Source organism: Rhipicephalus microplus, chromosome 2 (assembly GCF_043290135.1).
Source record: "Rhipicephalus microplus isolate Deutch F79 chromosome 2, USDA_Rmic, whole genome shotgun sequence".
Lineage (NCBI taxonomy): Eukaryota > Metazoa > Arthropoda > Arachnida > Ixodida > Ixodidae > Rhipicephalus > Rhipicephalus microplus.
In genome coordinates this window covers 296,223,100-296,247,047 of record NC_134701.1, presented here as the reverse complement: position 1 = coordinate 296,247,047, position 23,948 = coordinate 296,223,100, and the positions used below count along the sequence as shown (strand labels likewise).

Below are 23,948 nucleotides of genomic sequence, written 5' to 3'. Positions count from 1 at the left end.
AGATAGATAGATAGATAGATAGATAGATAGATAGATAGATGTTCGGTGATCTGCGAAAATCCTCTGGCGAAACGCTTATATTGGGCGCACAATCCTCGGTGCACGGCCTGTTCATCATTGGGAAATGGGATATCAGCGGTGGAGGTTGTTTTCTGAGGGTTGGCAAGGACTTCATACTTGCCAAGCAAGTGCCTTAGGAACAAGATTTCCTCATATGCGAAGCGGCACTTTTCTGGCTTCAGGATGAGCCCAGCGTTCTTGATTGCTTGAAGTACCGTGTCAAGGCGGCGGAGGTGCTTGTTGAAGATCGAGGAATACACGACGACGACATCCAAGTACACGAGGCAAGTCTGCCATTTTTAATCCAGACAGCACGATGTCCACAACACGCTGGAACGTCACAGGCGCCGAGAAAGGAACAAATGACGTGATTCAAACTCGAAGACGCTGTTTTGTGTGATAAAGGCAGTCTTCTCTCGATATCTCTAGTTCACCTTGATTTCTCAACAGCCGGTCTTGAGATCGATCGACGAAAAGTACTTCACGCTGTGGAATCGATCCAAGGCGTCTGCTATACGTAGGCGTGAGTCCTTTTTAGTTATTTTGTTCCGGCAGTGGCAATCAACAAAAAAACGTAAGGTTCGGACTTTCTTCTTCACTAATACCACGGGTGACGCCCGCGGATGGCTGAATAATGTCGTCGCGTAGCATTTCATTGACTTTTACAACCTCGCGTTCGCGCGTGGAAACTCGTTACGGGCTCTGTCGAAGTGGTCGGGCACTTTGTTCTATTATGCGTTGTTTCGCGACAGTGGTTTGTCAAACCCTCGATGATGATGAGAAGCAGTTCGTTAATTGCAGAAGCAGGGTCTTTAACTGGTCTTGCTCGCGCCTTCGAAAGGCTGTGGTTCACCTCGAAATCTGGTTGGGGCCTCGATTCGTCGAAGCAGCTTCGGCAGCATCGAAGAGGGCAAAATCATTGGTAGAGTTGCTTTTGGTCTCTTACTACGCTGGGGAGGTGGTGCGTTTACGGCGAATGCACGCAGGCCCATGTGGTGGTACTGGCAGTGACGGTAGGTTCGGCTTGCTTCCCCCCACTGGTAGCAGAGCGGGTGATTGTAGGGGGTGCTGGAAACGTTGGCTTTTCTTGGCGTGACGCGCTTTTCATGACGCGAACGGTATGGGCGTGGTGGAGAGGCATTGTCGTATGGCGACGGTACTGTGGTTGTGCGGCGTCTCGACGTTGCGGTAGGGGAACGGGATGGCGGCGTGCAGTAGCGTAGCTCATAGCTTCCGGATGAGCTACGACAAACTTTCATAGGATACAAGCCCGGTGACCATGTTTGGGCGAGGACGCCAATGCGCCGACGAGGATTTAGGCCTGCTCAAATTTCTGCGATGGCACTTTGTGCTGCTTAGGGTTGTTAGATGTCTCGGTACACTCGACTACGAGGTTGTGCCGGGCGGAATGACGAACTCTCAACGGCAGCGTGCATGACCTGAAGACGTTCACGTCGTTCGCCTCAAGCCGTTTCATGTGTGTACTTAAGGACTGTATTCTTTGTTGTTGTTCCTCTAGTGCTGTGGTTTATTGCTTGTTCTTATTTATTACTGGACTTAATTGCTTTCTTGCATGCATCCCTTCTTAGTGCGAACACCGCGCAGCGCGGCTGCACTCCACGGGGCACTAGCGGTGCGGTTGCCGCGCACGCACGCGCAGAATAGCGTGCAGGCGGGGCTTCGTTTCAATTAAAAGCGCGAGAGCGCGTCGTGCCTGTTTTGCCGTGAAAAAAAACTTAAAGCACCGGAGAAACCACGACCGTTGCAGGAAAGCGGGCTTAGCTCAGCGCAACGTGTAGTGTATACGGTATTTGAGACATGTTGGCATGTGCGAACCAAGTATATCACTTGACAATAATAGTTTTCGCTCCTCCAACAATTGACTAGTCCCTCCAACTGGGCAATCTGTTGCTTTTCTATCAGCTCCTCTAAAGTGTTATGTAAGCCCAGTTCAAACAGGTTTTCGGTGTTGGTGCTATTTGGACCCCGGTCCCCAATCTGCCCAAAAACATGAACCCCGAACTTAATCAGGGCAGAAGAAAAAGCCGCGCTATAACCCTGCTTAAGGCCTACGGCAGAGACAAGGAGGCGCAGCGGAGACGCAGCGCCTTGTTCGTAGACGCAGCGGAGTACCCTAGTCACAAATCCTACGTTGCGGCAGGAACAAACACCGACCGCAAATGCGTAAACGCGTGCTTCATACGCTCTGATAATTCAGAAAGCACGGAATAGGTGGCCACAATTTCCACAAAGTGTAGGTATGTCATCAGCGACTCGCAGTCGGCAATCCGTAACTATGCACGAGGAAGAATATCTCCTGAGGCAACTAACATACTATTCCGCAAGGCAAATCTTATATCATCCGAGGAATTCCAAGAAAGGTCTATTATATGGTTCCCAGCCCACACCCCGTGTGCGTCGCCCATTCCCGACCTCAACGAGGAAGCTCACCACGTAGCACGAGGTCTCACCGCACTCACGATGCAGCTTCACACGAGGTACCGGGAGGATAGGAGTGCTGGGAGAGTTGCAGAATGTTTAGCTTCTGCGACATTATCCAATTCTACCGAAAATCGAGGCACAGATTTCCACCACCTAGCCCCACATTAGACAGATTTGAGGAGGTTGACTGGAGGCGACTACAAACTTGAAAATTTCCCAACCAGAAGCACCTCAATCGCATCTACCCCAAACTATATTCAGATGACTCATGTAAGCTATGTAGCATGAGCCACGCCACCCTAGAGCACATTTTATGGGTATGCGCGCAGATACAGGACGCCAATGCAGTCTCCCCAGAACAGCTTGGGGCACGGTGGAAAGCCGCGTTGATCAGCTCAGATCGGGCAGAATAAATATGGGCCATCCAGCGAGCATGAGAGGTGGATAAGAGACAAGGTCTCTCCAAGGCCCCTGGCGCGGCTTAGGCCCACGCCTCAATCCGCTGGTTAAATAAAGCTTGTTCACTCGCTCCAACAATTGAGATGTTTCAATGGAGATGTGCGCATAGACACACCGTGTCTTCGTATGCTTCAAAAGAGAGAAGTTCTGGCCGTGTTGGGTAAATTCATAAAACACAAGAGGTCAGGACAAGCGCTTGACTTGATCTCTTTCTCTTTTGTGAAGATCGTGCACTTGTTGCTTGGTGGTGAAGCTTACACGAAGCTAATCGGGGCATGCAAACGACAGGTTAAAAAATTATGTATGGCCTGAGATACCAGCACGCACATAGAAGTGGTCTCGGAGGATGTATAATATTCATAATCACTATAAAATAGCCTTCGAGACATCTTTTTTTTTGCGGTCTTTCCTCTCTAAGGCTGCGAAGCTTCCCAAAGACCATTTGCAGCGATGAGAACCCATATCAGCCGGAGGGGCCTATGGGAGTGGCCTCTCAACTTTTTATATTGTACTCTGTGGTCCAGTCTGCTTCCTTTGTACACATCACGACCCCGTGACAATATTGTCATGGTCGATGCTTCACAGATATGACACACCAATCAATTCATAGAAAAAGAAAGTAATTCACGCGAGAAACATATTTAGCAATTATTTTTATGCTGCCGTACCGGACGTTTCCTCTTGACCATGCTGCCTTGAGACGGCAGTGGCATGTGTGTAGTAATGTAGTCGCTCCTGGGGATGAGATTTTTGCTGCAGTACACTGAGGACATTCGGCCGCTCGCACAACAAACATCGGCCTAGTTTGTCGCACACCGGTCGTGCGAGTGAGACAACGCTCTTCACTCTGACATCTCTCGGGCCTGCCCAGCGCCTCCGCTGTTTTTTTTTGTTCAGTGCACGGCCGTAGAGCGTGCTCCACCTCCACTGCCGCATGATGGCGCTGCGCGAGTAGACAACGGGATGATTGATTTGATTGATTGATTTGTCAATTGATTGATATGTGGGGTTGAACGTCCCAAAACCACCATATGATTATGAGAGATGCCGTAGTGGAGGACTTCGGAAATTTCGACCACCTGGGGATCTTTAACGTGCACCTAAATCTAAGCACATGGGCCTACAACATTTCCGCCTCCTTCGGAAACGCAGCCGCCGCAGCCGAGATTCAATCTCGTGAACTACGGGTCAGCAGCCGAGTACCTTAGCCACTAGACCACTGCAGCGGGGCTAGACTGCGAGGTGCTGGCGCTGAACGGCCGCGCGTATTAGGAGGCTCGTGAGTTTGTGTTTCATTGCGAGTTAATTTTGCAGTCGTGCTTCTTGACTGCTTTCACGGATGCATGGAGGATGAAAAGCAGCACGAACATAGCGGCGCGCTATTTTCACCTGGCTCTGTCAGGCCGTGCTACCGCGGTTCAATATATGCAATCGAGTTTCATAGCATTCGTGTTTCAATTTCTTTTTTAAGCTATCGCAACCTCATTATTTGCATGCCTCAGTATATAATACTGCTGTGTACCACTCTGCGTGTCAGACGGGAAAAAATATTGCCTTTTTTCATTTCTCATTAGTTACATAAAACAAAAAAAAAACTTGCCCGCCCTGTATGGATTCACTTGAGGCGACGCAAAGGCAAAAACTATCCTCGTTTTCGTCCAATTCAATGCACAGAATGTTTCCTACTTCCCTCCGGGATATTTCTGTGCCCAACATGGTTCTGTTACTGTTCTAAGGATTGGAGACAAAGCTAGCTTTCTGCCCCTCAGCTGGTTATGCACTGCGCTCATGATCAGCTCATTTCATGAAGCGAAGATGTTATATGATGACGTCAAGTTATGTGACCATTAGGTACGTCACAAACGCCATATGTTATGTGGCGTCATGTGAGGACGTTTTCAGGCAATGATGATTTCTAGCATCACTCGTCTGTGCGCCGCCGACGCGAGAGGACGCCGTACGCCACCGGCGATCAATTTTCGCTTTTGATGAGGCATTTAAAGCTGTTCTAGAGTGGGCAAGGCGGCAGCAGCGACAACACAATGCTCACGCGGTGCTTCTTTATTGTGCAGGTATGTTATTTGGACAAAGCACACTCTATCCGTTCAAATGGTCGTTTCTTGCTGCTGCTTTGTTGCCCACAGACCGTTGTATCTCTATATGTTTCCATTTATGCTCAGCTTCTGCACTGTTTGAGTTCTCTGTGCTTGAGTAGAGACGTTGAGCTAAACCTTGGGCCAAGGGGTATAAAAGGTAACTCTACTAGTAACTCCGGCACCGACTCTGGAGTATCTACTTTGTTACAGAGTGGGGATGTGCGCGGAGCCAATAACCACGTGGTATCCATAGATAGTGAACCTTCTGTTTCTGCCATGTTTTCCAGCCTGCTAGGTGGGCAAAACAAAATTGCCCAGGATATTGCCGAGCTTCGTTTTTCAGTCAATTCGCGCTTTGAGGCTATTGAGTCGCGACTTAACGCTCTAGAATCAACCAGTACCATGTCTAATGCATCTAAAAATATAATAAAGATTTAAAAAGCTCAGTTTGTTCTCTTAATAAGAAGGTGATTACGCTCACGGCTCAGAACGATGACCTAGAAAGTAGACTGCGCCATAATAACTTGATCCTTCACGGTATTCTTGAATCTCCAGATGATGATAATAAGGCAATGACCAACGTTGTTTTAAAACTTTTCCCGGAAACTCTGAGCATGGATTGCCCACCAATCGAAAAGTGTCATAGGTTAGGTAGACGTCAGACAGGCCGCAGCCGCCCTATCATTTTCAGGCGGCTGGATTTTCGTGAGAAAATTCATATTCTTAAAACTCATCAAAGCTGAAGGGCTCCGATCAACGCATATCCGAAGACTATTCTGATAACGTACGTTTCATCACAAGGAACCTATGGGAGGCACCCAGAACCCATCGCAACAGCGGCTTTTCCGTGCGCATTGTTTACAACCACGTGTTCATTGATAACATACACTACAACTGGGACGCGCAGTCTAACACAATTTTTCCGTCTCGTAATTGCGATACTGTGGCGATGGCATCTCCTTCAGCCACTACTCCTACTTCTTGTAGACGCCACCAGGATTTCCCTGATAATCTTTGTATTTTAAATATTAATGCAAGCAGATTAGTCAACAACTTTCCTGATTTCTCGTCGCTAGATTTCTCCTGCTCCCCCCCCCCCATGTCATTGATGTCACGGAAAGTTAGTTTTATAACGAAATTCGTGATGCGGAGATTTCGCTGCCGAGCTTCAATGTCGTAAGAAGTGATCGAATCAATGGTAGAGGTGGTGGCGTTGCTTTATATTTACGTTTCGGCTTAAAGTTTTCTGCTCTTGATCCTTCGTCTCAAACTGAATCGGTTTGGTGTAAAGTTTACTTTGAAACATTCGCTTTTGTTATTGCTGTCTTTTACCGTCCACCTAACCTGATCGCGGACTCTTTGTTTTTCCTGAGTGAATTCGTCCAATAAATAGCTCCTCATTCGCCAAATCTAATATATATGGGTGATATTAATGTCCCCTATATAAAAGGGACGTCGTTATCTCTGCTAGGTCATGATTCCCAACCTCACAGAGAAACATTGAACTTTTCCCTAACTTCCGGCCTAAAGCAAATAGTCAGTCACCTTGTCTTCTTCAGCCCTAGAGACTGCGATTATGGTTATGTGTAAACTGTTGTGGATAGCATAACGGATCATAAAGCTGTTTTTGCATCTATTTTATGTCCTGTACCGAGAGCCCGATACATCTATTCTACTTTCCGCAACATGAGCCATGCTGACGATATTGGTATTATTGATACACTTAGCACTTCTTTTGCCCAGTTTGAAGCGATTAGTATTTCAGAAGATATTGACACTTTAACAAAGTTCTTCAGTGATCTTGTTTCAACGTGCATTATGCATTTTGTACCGTTAAAAACAGAAAATACGAACTCAGAGTTGCCTTGGATCACACAGGAAATTTTGCACCTCTCGCGACGACTTGGGCGTTTGCGGTGTGCTAAACGCACTGGTGATGCTGTTCTTGCCGCACGATTCATTGCTCTGAAGGAGGAAATTCGAAGCAAAACAAATGCTGCTCGTGATTTTTACTATCGAGTTACACTGCCCGGTTTGCTTAGAAATATTCCACGTAAATTTTGGAAGTCGGTTCTGCCGATGGACTCTATCACTGACACATTTAAAATAAATGACACAGTTACAGGCGATGCAGCTCGTATTGCAGATGGATTCAATAATTACTTTCCATTTGTTTTTACACTTGATAATTCCGTTGTTCCTCCTTTTATAGGGCTTACTCGCAGTTCCATTGGCCATATTGTTGTTTCAAACCAGGTGTGCTGAATCTCATTTTAAAACTCGATCCGAAGAAGAAAGGTATAGTCCTGATAATATAGACAACAAATTCGTCATTAGGTACTCTTTATGGACTAGTCGGTATTTAACCATTATCTTTCAGAAATCTCTCTCGACGTCTGTTGCCCCTACAACATGGAAATTGGCTAAAATTTTTTTGTTATACACATCCGGAAAAAGCAGTCGTTATCGAACTACAGACAAATCCCTATCATATCCCATCCTTGTAAAATACTCGAACACATAATTTTCAAGCAAACCACCGAATGTTTAGATTCCTATATTGTTTTATCTGATGCCCATCATGGTTTTCAACGCGGGTTTAGTACCATAACCCAGCTCAGTGAATTCGCTCATGACATCTAACAGGTTCTTGATGCTGGTGATCTAATTGACACAATATTCACAAACTTTTCCAAAGCTTTCGACACTGTTTCAAATTACGAACTGCTAAAAAAGCTCACTGTTATTCTTAAAAACGAAGCATTAGTAAACTGAATTTCTTCTTTCCTATCCAATAGGTCTCGGTACGTACTATTCAAGTCTTCTCATTTCTCCACTTCCACTGTAACGTCTGGCGTTCCTCAAGGTTCAATGTTAGGCCCTCTTTTATTTCTAAGTTTGATTAACGATGTGCCAAGTAATGTTCCTGTCAAAATCCGCATGTATTCTGACGATTGTGTTTTGTATCATACGATTAAAACTGCTCATGATCACATCATCCTTAAGTATTCATTTGCTTTATTTCAATCATGGTGTGACACTTGGCAAATGCAAATCAACTTCCGAAAAACGGCATCCATGTCATTTTTCAAGCGTCCTTCCCCCTCTCCATTTACCTATTCGTTTAATGGTTGCCCTCTCGGAATTGTTTCACAATACAAATATATAGGTCTCCTTTTCACTCAGGATTTATCTTGGTCTCAACACATCGATCTCATGTGCAACCATGCGCTTAGAAAATTAGGCTACCTACAACGCACTTTACGTTCAGCACCTCTCAGCATACGACTCCTCACTTATGAAACACTCGTTCGTCCAATATTGTAATATGCATCTGTTGTGTGCAACCCACACAAGATTTCGGACATCAACAAAATAGAAGCTGTTCAGAAGAAAGCTGTACGTTTCATTTATCGTCGCTTTGACAGGTATTTCTCACCAAGTTCCCATCAGCCTATCTCACAGCTTACCAGTCTCTCTTCCCGTGAACACGTTGAATGTTTGAAGTTTCTTTATAGCTTAATTCCCCACGGTTCCCTTTACTCGGCAAATATATAGCACACCTAGACCAACGACCACCCAAAATTACAATGAGTTAAACATGTCTACTTTGTTCATCGTGCCGTGGCGTTTAAATTTAGTTTTTTGTTCATTCTATTAAATTGTGGAATTCTTTGCCTGGTTACGTTTGATATTTATCACTGGATGATTTTTTATTGTATATTACTAACCATTGATGTAGAGCGTACTTGTTATGCTCTTCCATGTGTGTATTTGCCCACTGCTGCGATAGTTCTGCGGGGCTGCAGTATGTTGAGAGAAATAAATGAATTGCCCTAATGCCTTGTATGGCTGTACCTCCGTGAAATTGCAGATTCCGCTGGTGATCAGGGAGCGGGAGCTTGCAGAAGTCGGGCAGAACAAATGGTCTGCTAATAAATCATCGTACTACATTCTAATATGTAGCCGTCGTTTACAACCCGAGTATTTTATAGATTATAAGTAGTGGCGGTCGAAGACCACTCGTAACGTTTGGCAACATGACTATTGGTATCGCTAAACGGGAGTGCTCTGTTTACGAACAGTAAAAAAAAATGAGTCTATCAGTAACAACGCTACCTCACGATCACTGCCGTGGGCAACGCTAAAATTACGCCCCGAAGCTGAACGGGAGCCCACGGGCACCACCCAAGCATTCGGACTCTACTCTGCTCGTTACCGAATTAAGAGGACAGAGGGAAGAAAGCAGAAACACAGCTGAACAGCCGGATATTGAAGCTACAACAAACCGTCCACAAATACACAGACAAGGTTAAGCTACGGTCCACAGGACGAATTTTTCATGCCTGCGTGTCACTTTGGCTCAAGTTGAGAGTCTGCATTAGACTTCAGACTTTTACAGCGCCTGTTCAATACATAGCCAATAGTCGCGGAAATCTTGCCGCATATGGAGCTGTTCTTGTTTAATTCGCGATGATTTGATTGTTGTAGCTCTCAAATGGTGAAGTCACCTGCCAGACTTCCTTCTTTTCTTACACTTTGTTTTTCTTGGTGGCAACACATGCAATACTTTGTGAAGGGAACAAATAATGACCTATATCCCTGGAAGCAGTCTAGTGGGATTTGGTTATAATTAGCGCATAAATTCTACGCTAGTGCATAATGTGCTACACCACTACAGAGAGTAGCAAGCATAACAAAGCATTAGGCACCCAAGCTTTCAATTTTAGCTCCTTGCAAAGGCTTCTTTCAAAAATGAACTTTAAGTTATCCAAAAAAACACTTCTCAGTAAAGCGAGCACCACGGTGACAAAACGATCTTCGGCGGATTACTGGCATAAGCTATCTGGTATTGGCATAGAAGACGCACGAGCGTCTCGATCAAGTAGTAGCGAACGACACATGCCTTAGAAATGAGCTAGGTATCCAGAACAAGTGCTTCACGATCCTCATTTCTGAGTTTTTATTACATCTTAAACAATGTAATTACAGCTGAAAACCGAGTAATATAGCAGCTTCGAGTGGAGCCGTGGCATTGGTGCGAGAGAAGACGCGGCGGCATGTCTTAGAGTATCTGTATCATCTCTACTCCAGTTGCGGCACCTGGTGGCGAAACGCCGCACTACCACTGACGGCCGCTTCAAATTGAAATTGGTTCCTTCGCCCGGACACTGGAAAAAATGGAGGAGGTGCTGGCCTGCCCCAGAAAATCACTATTCTGTACGTTAATTAAGTTAACAGTGCAGGCCCACAATTTCCTCCACTGTAACTATTGCCACACGTAGCCTCCCATACGGCAATGTTTGTGCAGGAGAGAGAGAGAGAGATAAAGATGCAAGGAAAGGCAGGTAGGAGAAAAGAGGTTGCAAAGAGATGAGAAGGTACACACAATCACGAGCACACTCGGGGAGCACACACAGTCTACAGGTGGTCGCTCAGGTTTGTTGACTTTAAGTAAAATAGCAGTGATTTAGTCGCTTTCTGCGCAACTGAGGCAGATGCCCAAGGTCCTAGCATCTTCTGCACACAAAATGGTCCGGGGTCAAGTTGATTCAATACCATCCGGAGCTGGCATCGCTGTGTGTCGTAGCAAGCGCAGCTGCTCAGGACGTGTTCGATGGTCTCTTCAGCTCCGCAGTAGTCGCATGTAGGAGTGTCTGCCATACCAATGCGAAAGGAGTATACCTTTGTAAATGCTACACCCAACCAAAGGCGGCATAACAGTGTCGCATCAGAGCGGGAAAGTTGTGATGGTAGCTTTATCTTGAGCGAAGGATCCAGTTCATAAAATTGACACCTTTGGAAGCTGGTAGATGACCAGAACGTGCGTGTGAGATCTCAAGCCAGCAGGTAAAGTTGTCTTGCTGCATCATTCCTTGATAGAGGAATCGGGACTACACGGGTTCCTTCATGGGCTGAGCGGGCTGCATCATCGGCTAATTGATTTCCGGTAATACCGATATGTTCAGCCAGCCATTGATATATAATATCATGCCCTCGTGCTAGAGCTTCATGATGGCAATGTCTTATTTTTTGTACCAATTGTTCATGACTCCTCCTACGCATGGCAGACTGCAAACTTTGAAGCGCTGCCTTCGAATCACAGAATATGACCCATTTTCCTGGACGTTCTTGAACGAGATATTGTAAAGCAGCCTTTATAGCAGCAAGCTCTAATGCCGTAGATGTAGTCATATGCGACAACCTAAACTTGATTGTTATTGCTGCAGCCGGAGTTACAGCGGCACCTGATGAGCTGCTGGACGAGACGGACCCATCAGTGTATATCTGCGTTCGGTCCAAGTACAACTTATGTAATAATAGCAGTGTTGCTTGCTTCAATGCTACTCTGGAGTGATTGCTTTTCTTTTTGATACCCGGAATTTCTAGACGTACTTGCGGCTGGACGAGGCACCACAAAGGACATGCCATTCTCGCAGCACGTGGTCTTCCGGAGGGTAGAAGGGCCAAGTGGTGGTCGGGGACACGGCTAGCATGTCGAATGTGCGCTCTGAGGCAATCCACAACTCTATATGTCCTGACCGGATGGTCTTTGGCAAGCATGATTGTGGCATAAGTAGAAGCGCTTCGGGGCAGTCCTAAGCAGATACGCAGAGCCTGACCCTGCAAACTCTCCAAAGAATGAGTATTGTATTTGCAAGTGTTAGTCAGTACCGGCAAGCTGTAGCGCAATAGACCCAGAAAGAGGGCCCTGTACAGCTGTATCATGGAGGCCACAGAAGTTCCCCATGCTTTCCCGCACAGGAATTTCATTATATGCACAATAGATAGCAGTCTCTTCTTCAAGTACGCGCAATGCGGGCTCCACGTAAGACTTCTGTCGATTATTATGCCCAGGAAACGATGTGTCCGTGCATATTTGACACTCTGCTCATTGATGTAAACAGGGTATGGCGTCATTGGTTTGCGTGTAAACGCCATCAACGCGCACTTCACAGTTGATATAGTTAGGCCTTGTTTCTGAAGGTAGGCTGTTGTGAGGGTTGCTGCCCGCTGTATTCGTGCACGCACCTGAGGGCGAGTAACTTCAGCACTCCAGAAGCAAATATCATCGGTGTATATAGATAGGCACACCGACTTTGGCAGAACCTTCACCAGACCGATGAGGGCAACATTGAACAATGTGGGGCTTAAAACATTTCCCTGAGGTACTCCGCAGTAAGTGTAATGTTCAGCAGTTGTACCCTCATATGTTTGCACAATAAAACCCCTGCCAGTTATATAATCTTTTACCCATTGAAACATTCGTCCACCAATGCCCATTGCTGCGAGAGAAGTGAGGAGGCATCGTGAGCTAAATTATCATATGCACCCTTCACGTCAAAAAAGAGTGCCACTGATATGCGCTTGCGGCTTTTTTCTTGCTGTACAAATGTCGATAAGTCAAGGACAGAGTCGATGGAGGAGCGGCCCCGACGAAAGCCTGCCATGCAAGAAGGGTATTTGGTGTATCGTTCCAAGTACCACTCGAGACGAAATAGAACCATTCTTTCCATCACTTTTCCGAGGCAGCTTGCGAGGGCAATAGGGCGATACGCTGCCAAGGCCAATGGTGATTTTCCCGATTTCAAAAGTGGTATTAATCGACTTAATTTCCATTCTCGGGGAAACCTGCCGCTGAGCCAGGAGTTGTTGAAGCATGTTAAAAGTTCTTTTCTGGCTTTTCGTCCAAGTGTTTGTGCAAGGATCAGTCATAACGAGGCGGGTCGGAAGTGTTGGTACGCGTCAGCGACTAAGCGTATGGTCGTGATACCAATAAATTTGCATTGCTCAGTTAACTGGGTGGCCTCGACTTCCTCTTTTGCGTCCCTCTGCGTGCCTTAGTTGATGGCGCAGAGGGATGAAATGGAATGTTGTTCTGCGAAATACTGGCAGCGCGATAGCTGCAGCACTTTTAGATTTCACCACAGCAGTACGCGGCAAAGATGTTGAGCAATGGCTCTCTCTCGTATCTTTGCAGGAGCGTGTGCGGCAATGACCTGGCGGTGTGCGGTGAATACGTCTACAACCACTACTTTGAGTGCCAGGACAAAAACTACTATCTGTCGAATGGCCGCATAAATGACATGATCATGCTGCCAATCGACAAGCTACGGGCCCTAGTGCCCGTTCTTGCTTGCCAGGACAGGCTCCTTCGTGTGCTCAAGGTAAGCAATTATAATTTCCTTCCGGCAAACATGACAGTCACCCATCTCCTTCTTCCACTTTTTCCAAAAGAGAAAGAGAACCGAGAAAAGGGAAAGCAGGGAGGTTAACCAGATACTAGTATCCGGTATGTTACCCTTCACAGGGGTTGGGAAATAGGGGGTTGAAAAAAAAGAGACAGGTGAAAATTAAGAGGAAAACACGTAATCAACCGATTAAAAGTCGTTTCAACAAGCCAGTATTGCTCAAAAAGCCCACTAGGACTTGCACGGTCTTCGTCTGCGATGATGAGTCTAGACGATGGCGCAGCATACTTTCCTCTGACAGTGGCTGGTCATCTAACTTGTTGAAAGTATTAGACATATATTGGCTTTGTATGTTATATTCTGGGCAGCCGCACAGGACGTGTCGAATTGTCTCATCTTCGCAGTGTGCACAGGGGATGGTGTCGGCCATCTCTATGTGGAACGCGTATGCATGGGTAAACAGCACGCCCAACCATAGTCTGCACGGAAAAGTTGCGTCACCTCGTAGTAAGTTAGTTGGAAGCCGTAAGCTTAACGTCGCATCAATAAAGCGTAATCTTGCATGCGTAAAAGAGACTCATTCCAATGGAACAAGGAGCTTTGCAGAGCAAGCATGCGGAGCTTTCTAGCCACGTCGGTGTAGCGAGAGGTGATGACCGGGATTGGTTTTCTGTATGAGCTCAACGGGCAGCTTGATCAGGCTGGTTGTTATAGATAATTCCACAATTACTTGGCAGCCACTGAAATATAATGTGGTTCCCTTTCTATGTTAACTGGTGTAGCATTGCTGTCGTCTCAAAAAACAACTATTTCTGCGGACCACGGCATAAGTTTGACAGAAGTGACAGCAGTGCCACCTTGCAGTCGCAGAAGAAGGTTGACCGTTGCGTGCTTTGGTCTTTAATCGAACGCAGCGCAGTGAAAAGTGGTGCAAGCTCTGCTGCTGTTGATGTTGTGTCATGAACTGTCCTGAATTTGAAGGCTAGGGCATGCGTTAGAATAACGACCACCGCTGTTCTGCTCTTCGGTAGGACGGAACCGTTGGTGTAGACGGGGATGCAGTCTTGGTACTTTTTGTACAGTAGAAGTAAGACAAGCTGCTTAAAGGCTTGTATTGACAAATCTCGTTTTTCTAAAAGCATGGTATTGTCAGGTTGATCACTGGCTGTTTGAGGCACCATGTTAGAACTGAATGCTTTGCCGTGGGCGTAAAACTAGTGGTAGAAAGTCACCATGCGTAGTCACTGTTCTAGAAAAGGAAGTATGAAGCCTACCCGCCGGTAGAGAGGCTAGGTGGTGGCGGGTAGTCCGGGCCACATGCCCTATATGTCTCCTGAGAGCTTCAATTTCAATAGAGTGCCTGTGCCTGAACATTTTCTATCGTGCGTCAACCTCTTTTGCTTGAGTTCAATATAAAGGGCAGACTGTATCGTGGAGAGCCAAGAAACAGCACCCCAAACAGTCGTATAATATACAATTGAGCTGCATTCCCCAAGTTTTTCCAGCGAGACCCAATAGATCAAGGTAGCTAGCCAGGCTTGTTGGTACATAATTTTTTTTCTCACTGAAGCGCAAAACACGCACACGCGCATGGTCAGAAAAGAACCGACGACACAACCACTTAACTTGCAACAACCTATAATGGGGAAAACTTGTAGCTTATAAGTGATTGTAGCTTATAAGTGATGTCCAAGAGTTGCGGCGTATGCATAATGCAGTAACTCCATGCTGTCCGACACATGTGTCAATTACATATGCGTACGCCATCTCGGTATGAGCATGTATCAGTGACACGCTAACGGTGTTCCGCGAGATAAAAAGGCGTTCTGCTTCTACGATTTCAAGAGTGAGTGAGAGAGAGAGACACTCTATTTTGAAAAAAAAATCTGCCAATCAAGTGATGCATTGCCCTCGCCCCTAACCCCGGCCAGTATTACTTGGTAGCAGCAAGGGATGACTTATGATGGACGTTGGGGTTCAGACTGTGGAGCAGAGCATTCCAGAATTACACAGCGCGTAAACCATCCTTCTGATTCAACATGTTGACACCGTGTGAACCAAATTTGCCACCTCATCACCACATTTGCACTGGGACCGTAAAACTGGTGGGTGCCACTAGCTGTAATGTAGGAGCTTTGGAAAAACTTCCATCTGTAACTTTCACCCCATAATCTCGTCTTACTTACTGAGTGATCTGTCCGCTCCCGGGTATACTTGCCGATTCAGCCTGTAGTGTGCTACGATTTCATGATATGCGCGCATATCATAATAGAGTAACTCTATGCTGTCCGACACATGTGTCAATTACGTATGCGTACGCCATCTCGGTATGAGCATGTATCAATGACACGCTAATTGTGTTCCGCCAGATAAAAAGGCGTTCTGCTTCTACGATTTCAAGAGTGAGTGAGAGAGAGAGAGACACACTATTTTAGAAAAAAATCTGTCAATCAAGTAATGCACGCTGCATGGCTGAAGCGAATCGGCCATCCAATGACGTAAGCCGGGGACCTTATCGTTTGTGATCAACACTTCGCACCTGACGCTTACACGGTTGACCCGGGGCTAGAGCGACAAACGGTAAACAAATTGAAACAACCACGCTTCGCAGCAAGCGGAAGTGCATTGCGACTGATCGAGTTCACTGTTGATGTCAATCGCTGACGTGGTGTCACGTTGTCGAAGTGCGCGGAGTCATGACAATGGGCTACGCCTTTCCCTTCATGGAAGGAAGAAGGGGGCGAGGCCACGCGAAAATTTGGAACCAGCTTAGACCAATGTCCTAACCCCTGTACCTTCCTTGTTATAGCACGTATTCGCAAAATTCTTGCAGTCGCCACGTTTGCTAAGAAAAACTGAACATATATCACTAAAATTTTTTGGACCCTGGGGCTGTTTACAGGCCCTTTAAGCACACAAGCGTTTTAGCGTTTCACCCCCATCGAAATATGGCCACTGTGATTGGGATCAAATAGTGTGTCGTTCTGCTCAGCAGTGCCACACAATGTAATAGTGGTATAGTTTCAACATTATTGAAGTGTAGATTCCATGCCATGGTAGACAGCCAATGCTTGTGGCCAATCTAAAGCACCCCTCCATGATATGCGCGGTAAAACATTCATAAATACAGCATTTGTCACAGGTACCGTTAGTTAGGGAGGTGATAACTGGGCTAATTCCAAGGGCCGAAGTATCGGCCCCTCAAACTGCACCACGAAAGCGTGGACAATTATCAAGTGGTCCTATTTGGCGTGCCAGCGGACGCCGACTGTGGCCCAAAGAACAAGTCAGAGCCGAGAGTTGATAAACAACACCAAATTATATTCTCAAATATGGCAGATCAAACGATTCACAAATATGCACACTGGACAATAGTTGAATACAATATGTCTCCCATCAAACAGCGTACTACACAGTACAATGAGCTACACTCGAAACAACAGACACAAACAACAATAGCCGCTACAATTATATCGCATGCATCGAACAACCAAGACACCTAAAGACTAAAGAGTTCGAAAACTTATTTATTCCAAAGTCCTTGGAACAAAGTCTGAATAATACTCTTCAGAGAATCAGACACTCGAAGTCCAGCGCTGTTGTCGTTCCACTGCCCCCGAAGTTTCTCTTGCAGGAAACCTCGCGTCTTCAATTAGCCGCTCTCCAAGCACCAAACTTCACCGGTAACACGTCGGCTTCCCACGCGTTGCGATTGCAGGACGTGTCTTCGCTCTCTGGTGGTAGCCTCACACTCTTCTGCTTGTAACACGAGCTTTCACCCCACAAGCGGAAATCCTCTTCATTACCTGCTTTGTCACTGAGGACAAAACCTTCACCGTGGACACGGAGGAAGCACCCTACGCACTCTGGCGCATACTTTCTTCTTCCCCTACGTACACGGGCGCAAACTTTCTTTTTCTCCTGCTTTTCTTTCTCTGCTCCTCGCTTAAATACCTTTCGCGCTATATTCCAGAAAGTTGCCATCGTTTCGTCGGCGCGATGCACAGCCAAGGCTGAGGAAAGAGCAAGACGTTTTGAGGGCCGTCCGTGACACGTGACGCAACTCTGCATCACCACGTCTCTTTCCTTCTAAAACCTTCTAGGGCTTGCTCGGCCACCGATGTGAGGAGGTTGGTGGGGGGAGGGGGGAGACGGCGCGCCCGGGGAGTCTTTGGATGCTTATTTTCTTCTTTGCCGTTGACCTTGAGGTGCCTCGCTGGCGCTTGGTCGCCAGAATTCGGCGGCGCGCCCTTTTTAGAGCGATCGTTTGTGACAGCATTACATTTGTGAGGTTTGAGACGACCTGTTGTAGTGGACATTCAAATGTTTCAACGTGCTTGCAGAGTGGACATTCGGGGGTAGTCATCCTGTCGTTGCATGGCAGTCTCGAAAAACAAGTAACATCACTCGATATCACTGCATGAAATCAACACATGACATTTTTTCAATGTAAACAAAGAAACTCAATTAACTAGTAAACAGTAGTATTTTATACATATATGTAATGGTACCTCATAAGACGTGTATCACTCAGGGCTGCTTCTTCACAAGGCATGTCATGTAGCAGGTTTCTTGCCCATTGTGCACAGCTTCTTCCATGTCAGCTGGGCCAGGTTGCTCTGGCAGTAAAAGGATTTCTCATTTACGTGACACTTTCTTTGTCACACTACAGCAGAACCAGACCCATAGTTATCTGATGTTTCTCAAACGCAGCTGCGGTAAACTAGTAACTAGTTGATTTGTTGCACTAGTACATGAGCTAGCTACGAAGACACATGCGATGCCACAGTGATTTATTTGCCTTCTTCAATCGCAACGGCCTGGTTTGTGTTACCTGTCGATTAAATTTCCGAATTAACTATTGAGTCAGCGACGCGTTCCCACATGAAGCCACGCTGCAAGTAAGTTTAAAATTTAATATTGCAATGCGCTGCCACCGTATGACGCCTACGTAGTCATTGGCAAATAAACTACATATGTTGAAATGGACCAACTAGCCCCGCAGGCAACCGTCCTTAAAAAAACTGAAGTAGTTTCCACTCACTGGTCCGGGCTTGCAACTGGCGTTCATCCGATTAAAGCTTCAACGGTCACTTTGTTCCCCGAAGGTCACTTGAATTCCCTTCACGCAAGAATTTGAAAGAGTCAAAATAAACAGAACGAGAAAAAGTGTGTTGGTCGGCAGCGGCTCGAAATATTTAGAGCGAAACGAAACAGTCTGAGAAACATCTGAATGTACTGCGAGCCGTCACCTGCCGTCGCAACCGTCGACCGCCGCAAACTTTCAAGTGAGGATAATGATGTCAATTGGCTGCTGCTGACTTCGAGTCAGCTGGTGCAAAACTATTACGAAAAATTGATGAAGCAGCACATGTTATAGAAAAACTACTTGCTAGAAGAACAAGTTGTATTTTATGTGTCGCTGCAGTCAAAGATGCAGTGTTTGATCATTCCAAAATTTAAAAAAACTTGGCCCCGACAAGGGCACCCCTACAAGGAAGTGCATTAGCGCAGGTGGCGAGAGCGGTTAGTAGATCCACTCTGGGTGTTTGAAGCAGAAACGCGCCGTGGTTGATTTTTTCACCCCCTACAGGTGACACTCGAACTTGAGTTTCCGGGGCCTGGTGTGCTCTCGAATGACCCCGCCTAGAGTTACTGTATACGATACTTTTAGGTAGCAGAGTTGCGCCCACGGTAGGGTGGTTAGAATGGGCCACCCTACCCGGTGGTTACGCCTCTGTTTTCCGAAAGCCACTTGCTCCTGATGGATGGATGGATGGATGGATGCATGGATGCATGGATGCATGGATGGATGGATGGATGGATGGATGGATGGATGGATGGACGGACGGACGGACGGACGGACGGACGGACGGACGGACGGACGGACGGACGGACGGACGGATGGATGGATGGATGGATGGATGGATGGATGGATGGATGGATGGATGGATGGATGGATGGATGGATGGATGGATGGATGGATGGATGGATGGATGGATATGGCTGTACCCTTTAGATCGGGCGGTGGCTAGAGCTTAATGAACCGAAAACTAGATTTATTTTTTTCCTTAAATAGTGAGGTTGAAAATCTGTACTTTGCAGCGAAGGGTTCAATTTTCATCCGTGCCTTGATTTTAGCCACCAATCAGATAACCTCCTTCTAGTTAATTCTACCCGCTTAAAGTCTATTTTGCCCTCACTGTCCCTAAACCCCAGTGCTTTGAAAAACTCTGCGCCATCAACCTGAACGACAGGGTGAAGCCCTTTACGGAACATTATCAAGTCTTCGGCAGTTTCTTCTTTCTCTCCACACGCAGTGCATACCGTGTCTACCCCTTCGTATTTGGCCCGATATGTCTTTGTTCGCAACACTCTCGTTCTGGCCTCAAACAGTAAAGAACTACCCCGAGTATTATCATGGATTCTTTCCTTGGCTATTTCCTGCTTAAAAGTTCGATAGATCTATAATGCGGACTTCTTAATCACGCCAATTCTCCACATATCGGTCTCAGCTTCCTTCGCCTTCTTCTTAACTGATAATTCTTTTTGGTTTGGCCCCCGCTGTTTTCCAAGTATTTACCAGTCAATTTTCTGGTTCGCTTCCGCCGTTTTGTATCGACATTCTTCATGTACAAGTAGCTGAATACCTTCCTAGCCCAACGCTCCTGCCCCATTTCTCTCAATCGCTTCTCGAATTTTATCTTGCTGCTAGCTTCCCTGCCCTCAAATGATGTCCAACCCATATCACCTTGTACTCCCTGATTTGGTGTATTCCCGTGTGCCCCTAAAGTAAGCCTACCTACTCCACGTTGCTTAATTTCTAATCTTGCTTGAACTTCTGATCTCATGCACAAGACCGCATTGCCGAACGTGAGACCAGGAACCATGACTCTTTTCCATATTCCTCTCACAACATCATACCTATTCTAATTCCACAGTGCCCTGTTTTTCATTACCGTTGCATTCCTGTTACCTTTAGTCGACACGTATATTTCGTGTTCCCTTAGGTACTCAGCCCCATCGTTTATCCGTACGCCCAGATATTTGTATTTATCTGTTATCTCTAGCGTGACCTCCTGTATTCTAAGATTACTACCTTCATTGTCATTAAAAATCATGACTGCTGATTTTTCCTTACTGAATTTGAAATCTAACCTATCTCCCTCATTACCGCAGATGTTCACCAATCTCTGCAAATCTTCCTTGTTGTCGGCCATTAGCACTATATCATCTGCGTACATCAATGCTGGTAGTGCCTGTTCAATGAGCTTTCCTTGTTTGACAAAAGAGAGGTTGAAGCCCAGTCCACTTTCCTCTAATTTGGCCTCTAGTCATTGTAGGTACATCATGAATAGCAAGGGTGAAAGAGGACATTCCTGCCTTAGCCCCCGTTTCACCTCTGTGGGCTTAGATACCTGTTTTTCCCACTTTATAAGTACCTTCTTATTTTTATATATATTCTTTAAAAAATTAGTGACTACATCATCCACGTCTAGTATGTCCAGTATTCCCCACAATTCCTCTTGGACCACGCTATCGTACGGTCCCTTGATATCCAAAAACGCTAGCCACAGGGGCATGTGTTCCTTTTCTGCTATTTCGATGCACTGCGTCAGTGAGAACAGATTGTCTTCCAACCTCCTGTATTTCCGAAACCCATTCCGCAGTTCCCCAAGCACCCCTCATCCTCCATCCATGCGTGCAGTCTTTCCTTTAAAATCTGCATCGCCAGCCTGCAGACCACTGATGTCACTGTTGTAGGACGGTAGTTGTTTATGTCAGCTTTGTCCCCCTTTCCTTTATAGATCATGCTCACCCTAATAAGTTTCCATCCATCGGGAACTTCTCCATCAATTATTATTTTTGCTCACTGCCTCTCTCAAAGCCTGCTTAGACTTCGGATCTAATGCCTTTATCAGCATAATTGGAATGCCATCTGGGCCTGTTGATGTAGGAAGCCTTTTCTTAGCCCTTTCCCACTCTTGTTGTCAAAAATGGAGCCATTGCGCCACTTCATTCATCCTTGTCTATTGTGGTGCATAAAGCACTTCTGTGTTAAAATTTTTCTGTCACCCTTGTTCTTATATATTCAATAGCTTCATCCCCTTCTAGCCTAGCACATTGAGCTGTAGTTAAAAACCTCGGCTCTAGGCTCGTCTCATTTCTTACGGAGTTTGAATGGTACCGAAATTTCGCAGCAGCCTTTCTATCTTTTTTGTGTACTTCTGCCAGCCACTGGGCTCCCTTTCTTCTAATCTTTTCGCTGATCAGAAGGAATGCATCCCTTCTACAGCTTAGAAAGATTTCCCATTTTCTTTAAACATCATCTGACATGCTCGCGGTTTTCCCCTTATTGTGAACGTCCGCGTGCGGGTGTCTTTGCTAACCGCGTCCCGGAACAATGCGTCGTATTTCACCGCTCGGGTGTTTGGTCATACTTGCCGTTCCCTAGGAATAGATCACTGCACCACTTCGCGCTACCATCCCCAGTCCAATTTGACGGAGCGAACCAATCGTACGCTCAAACCGATGTTGGCGGCCTTTGCCGAAAGTCAAAGGGACTGGGCAGACCATTTGAGTGAACTCGCGTTTGCAATCCGAACCTCCGAGAGTCGCTCTACTGGTTTCTCTCCAGCCTTCCTTAATTTCGGAAGGGAGTTGGCAAATCCGGTGACCAGTGTCATGCAATGCCAGCTCGGAGACGAGAAAGAACCGGCAGACTGTTCTGCTCACGCTTCCACACTTCGGGACAGGCTTTGTCGAGCTCTCAGTAGAGTGAGGCAAAGTTTGGTATTGGCCAGGGCCGAGCAAAAGGCCCAGTACGACCGAAAACGTCGCCACCTTTCATTTAAGGTGGGTGACCTCGTCCTGAAGCGCAACCACGCTCTTAGCGACGCGAGCAAGGGTTTCTCAGCTTCGCTCGCTCAAAAGTGGCTTGGTCCGTACCAAGTGGAAAAAGCTTGGACTCCACTCGCGTACTTGCTGAAAGACCCGCTTTCGGGAAAACTCAGCCGTGCCCACTTCGCAGACCTGAAAGCCTTTGCGTCGAGGTCTGACGAGCCTGCGCCAGCGCCCAGTGGCTCTTCGCGCAAGCAACGGCGCACACCCGGCGCGGCGTACCGCATTCGGACCACGCACCGGTATAATCTGAGGAAGTGGTCACCTTATTGATTTCGCGCCGGACGGCGGGCTTATTTCCGCAACCGAAGGCCCTCATTTATACTGTCTAGTCTCAGTTAACTAGCTTCTTTACAGACAGTGCTTGCAAAGAAGTCTGTTCCGCCCAGTTACTGCTGCTGATTGTCATTTGGGTGTTGTTGTTTACTGGATGTTTTTTTCGTGTTTTCTTTTTTTCTCCTCGCTGGAGGAGGGGATTGTGAATTGGTGCTTTAGCGTGGGGAGAGGGACAAATGACACTCTGCGCTTCCCTTGCGGTGCGCGTTTGGAGAGACCCGACCATCGGAGGTGTGTGCGTGTGTGTGTGCGTGTGGCGGCAACTTAAGAAGTCACCGATCCCTACACCACTTTGGACTCTGGAGGTGTTCGGAGACCTGCACGAGGCCCGCTGTCGCAGACGCTGTGCACGACTCGACCGACGCCGCAGGACGCCTCACAGCCAATGGATTTGGCGACCATTATTCCAGCAGAAGGGCCGGCTGTCGCAGCGAGGTCCATTCGGACCTCCACCGAGGCGGCGTTCGTCGGACTTGCAGGGCTGTCATCGACATCGACGAGACGAAGGTAAGCCCGTTCCTCGCATGAAGGCCTCAACCAGAACCCTCCCCTCGAACTCTCGCATCCAGGCAATCACCCAAGTCAGACATTACGTGACGCTGCCCCTCCGAGCCGTGGACGCGCTCTTGCGTGAGCATCATGAACTCCCGTTACCCCTCTTCCGCGGAGCCATTGTATTTGTCAAGTGTATTCTTGTGTTGTTTATTTTTTTTTCTTCAGCAGCAGTTGCAGAGCGAGGCTGAGGCTAGCTGTTGCCCATTGCATGACGCCTTTGCATGCATGGGCGACGACCAGCTGCCTTTGCAGACCTGTATATAGGGTGAATTAAGGAGAGGAGGGTGTGGGGATCTGAGGCGCGCCTGCGACCATTTCGCGGGCTTCTGCCACACGGCCACACCCTTTTGCTTCCCTGCTCTGTTAACACCACGTGGCGATAGATGGCGCCACGTGCGGGCATGGCACGCGGTAGCGCGCGCCGAGGGAGAGCTCTCTTGCTCCGTGGACGGCGCCGGGTAAGCACGTGTTTTCCTTCGTCCGCGTCCCTTTTGGGAATCGCGGACGGTAGCCTGCCCGGGGTGGCCTTGTGCACCCCGGCAGGCGTGTTTACTTGAGTGCTGGCTTCGGTAGCGTACGCTAAGCCTAGAGCGGTGCCTAGTGCTTGAAGTGGTCGTACCACAACGAGCCGCACTTGCCGTAGGCCTACGCGTACGAGGTTTGCCCTAACACTCGCGACCAGTGGCCATCGTGAGAGTGCGCAGCATAGCCGCGAGGGACCTTTTCCCGACCGGCGTGTCAAAGCTCGCCATTGCCAGCTGCGACGTGCTCGCGGTTTTCCCCTTATTGTGAACGTCCGCGCGCGGGTGCTTTTGCTACCCGCGTCCCGCGAGCGGACGTTGTACTGTTGGTCGGGGTGCCGCCAGAGGCAATAATGTGCTGTGTACTTTTGCATTAGAACACTGTC

General features: G+C 47.2%; 1 protein-coding gene across 1 annotated transcript in view; it reads left to right on the top strand.

Moving 5' to 3' along the window:
- Positions 1 to 23,948, top strand: part of LOC119162682 (BBSome complex member BBS7) — a 287,576-nt gene that overhangs the window by 37,649 nt on the left and 225,979 nt on the right. The window contains exon 5 of the mRNA XM_075882301.1: positions 13,039 to 13,225. Within this exon, the coding sequence (XP_075738416.1) occupies positions 13,039 to 13,225 (187 nt within the window). The remainder of the gene's footprint in view (positions 1 to 13,038; positions 13,226 to 23,948) is intronic.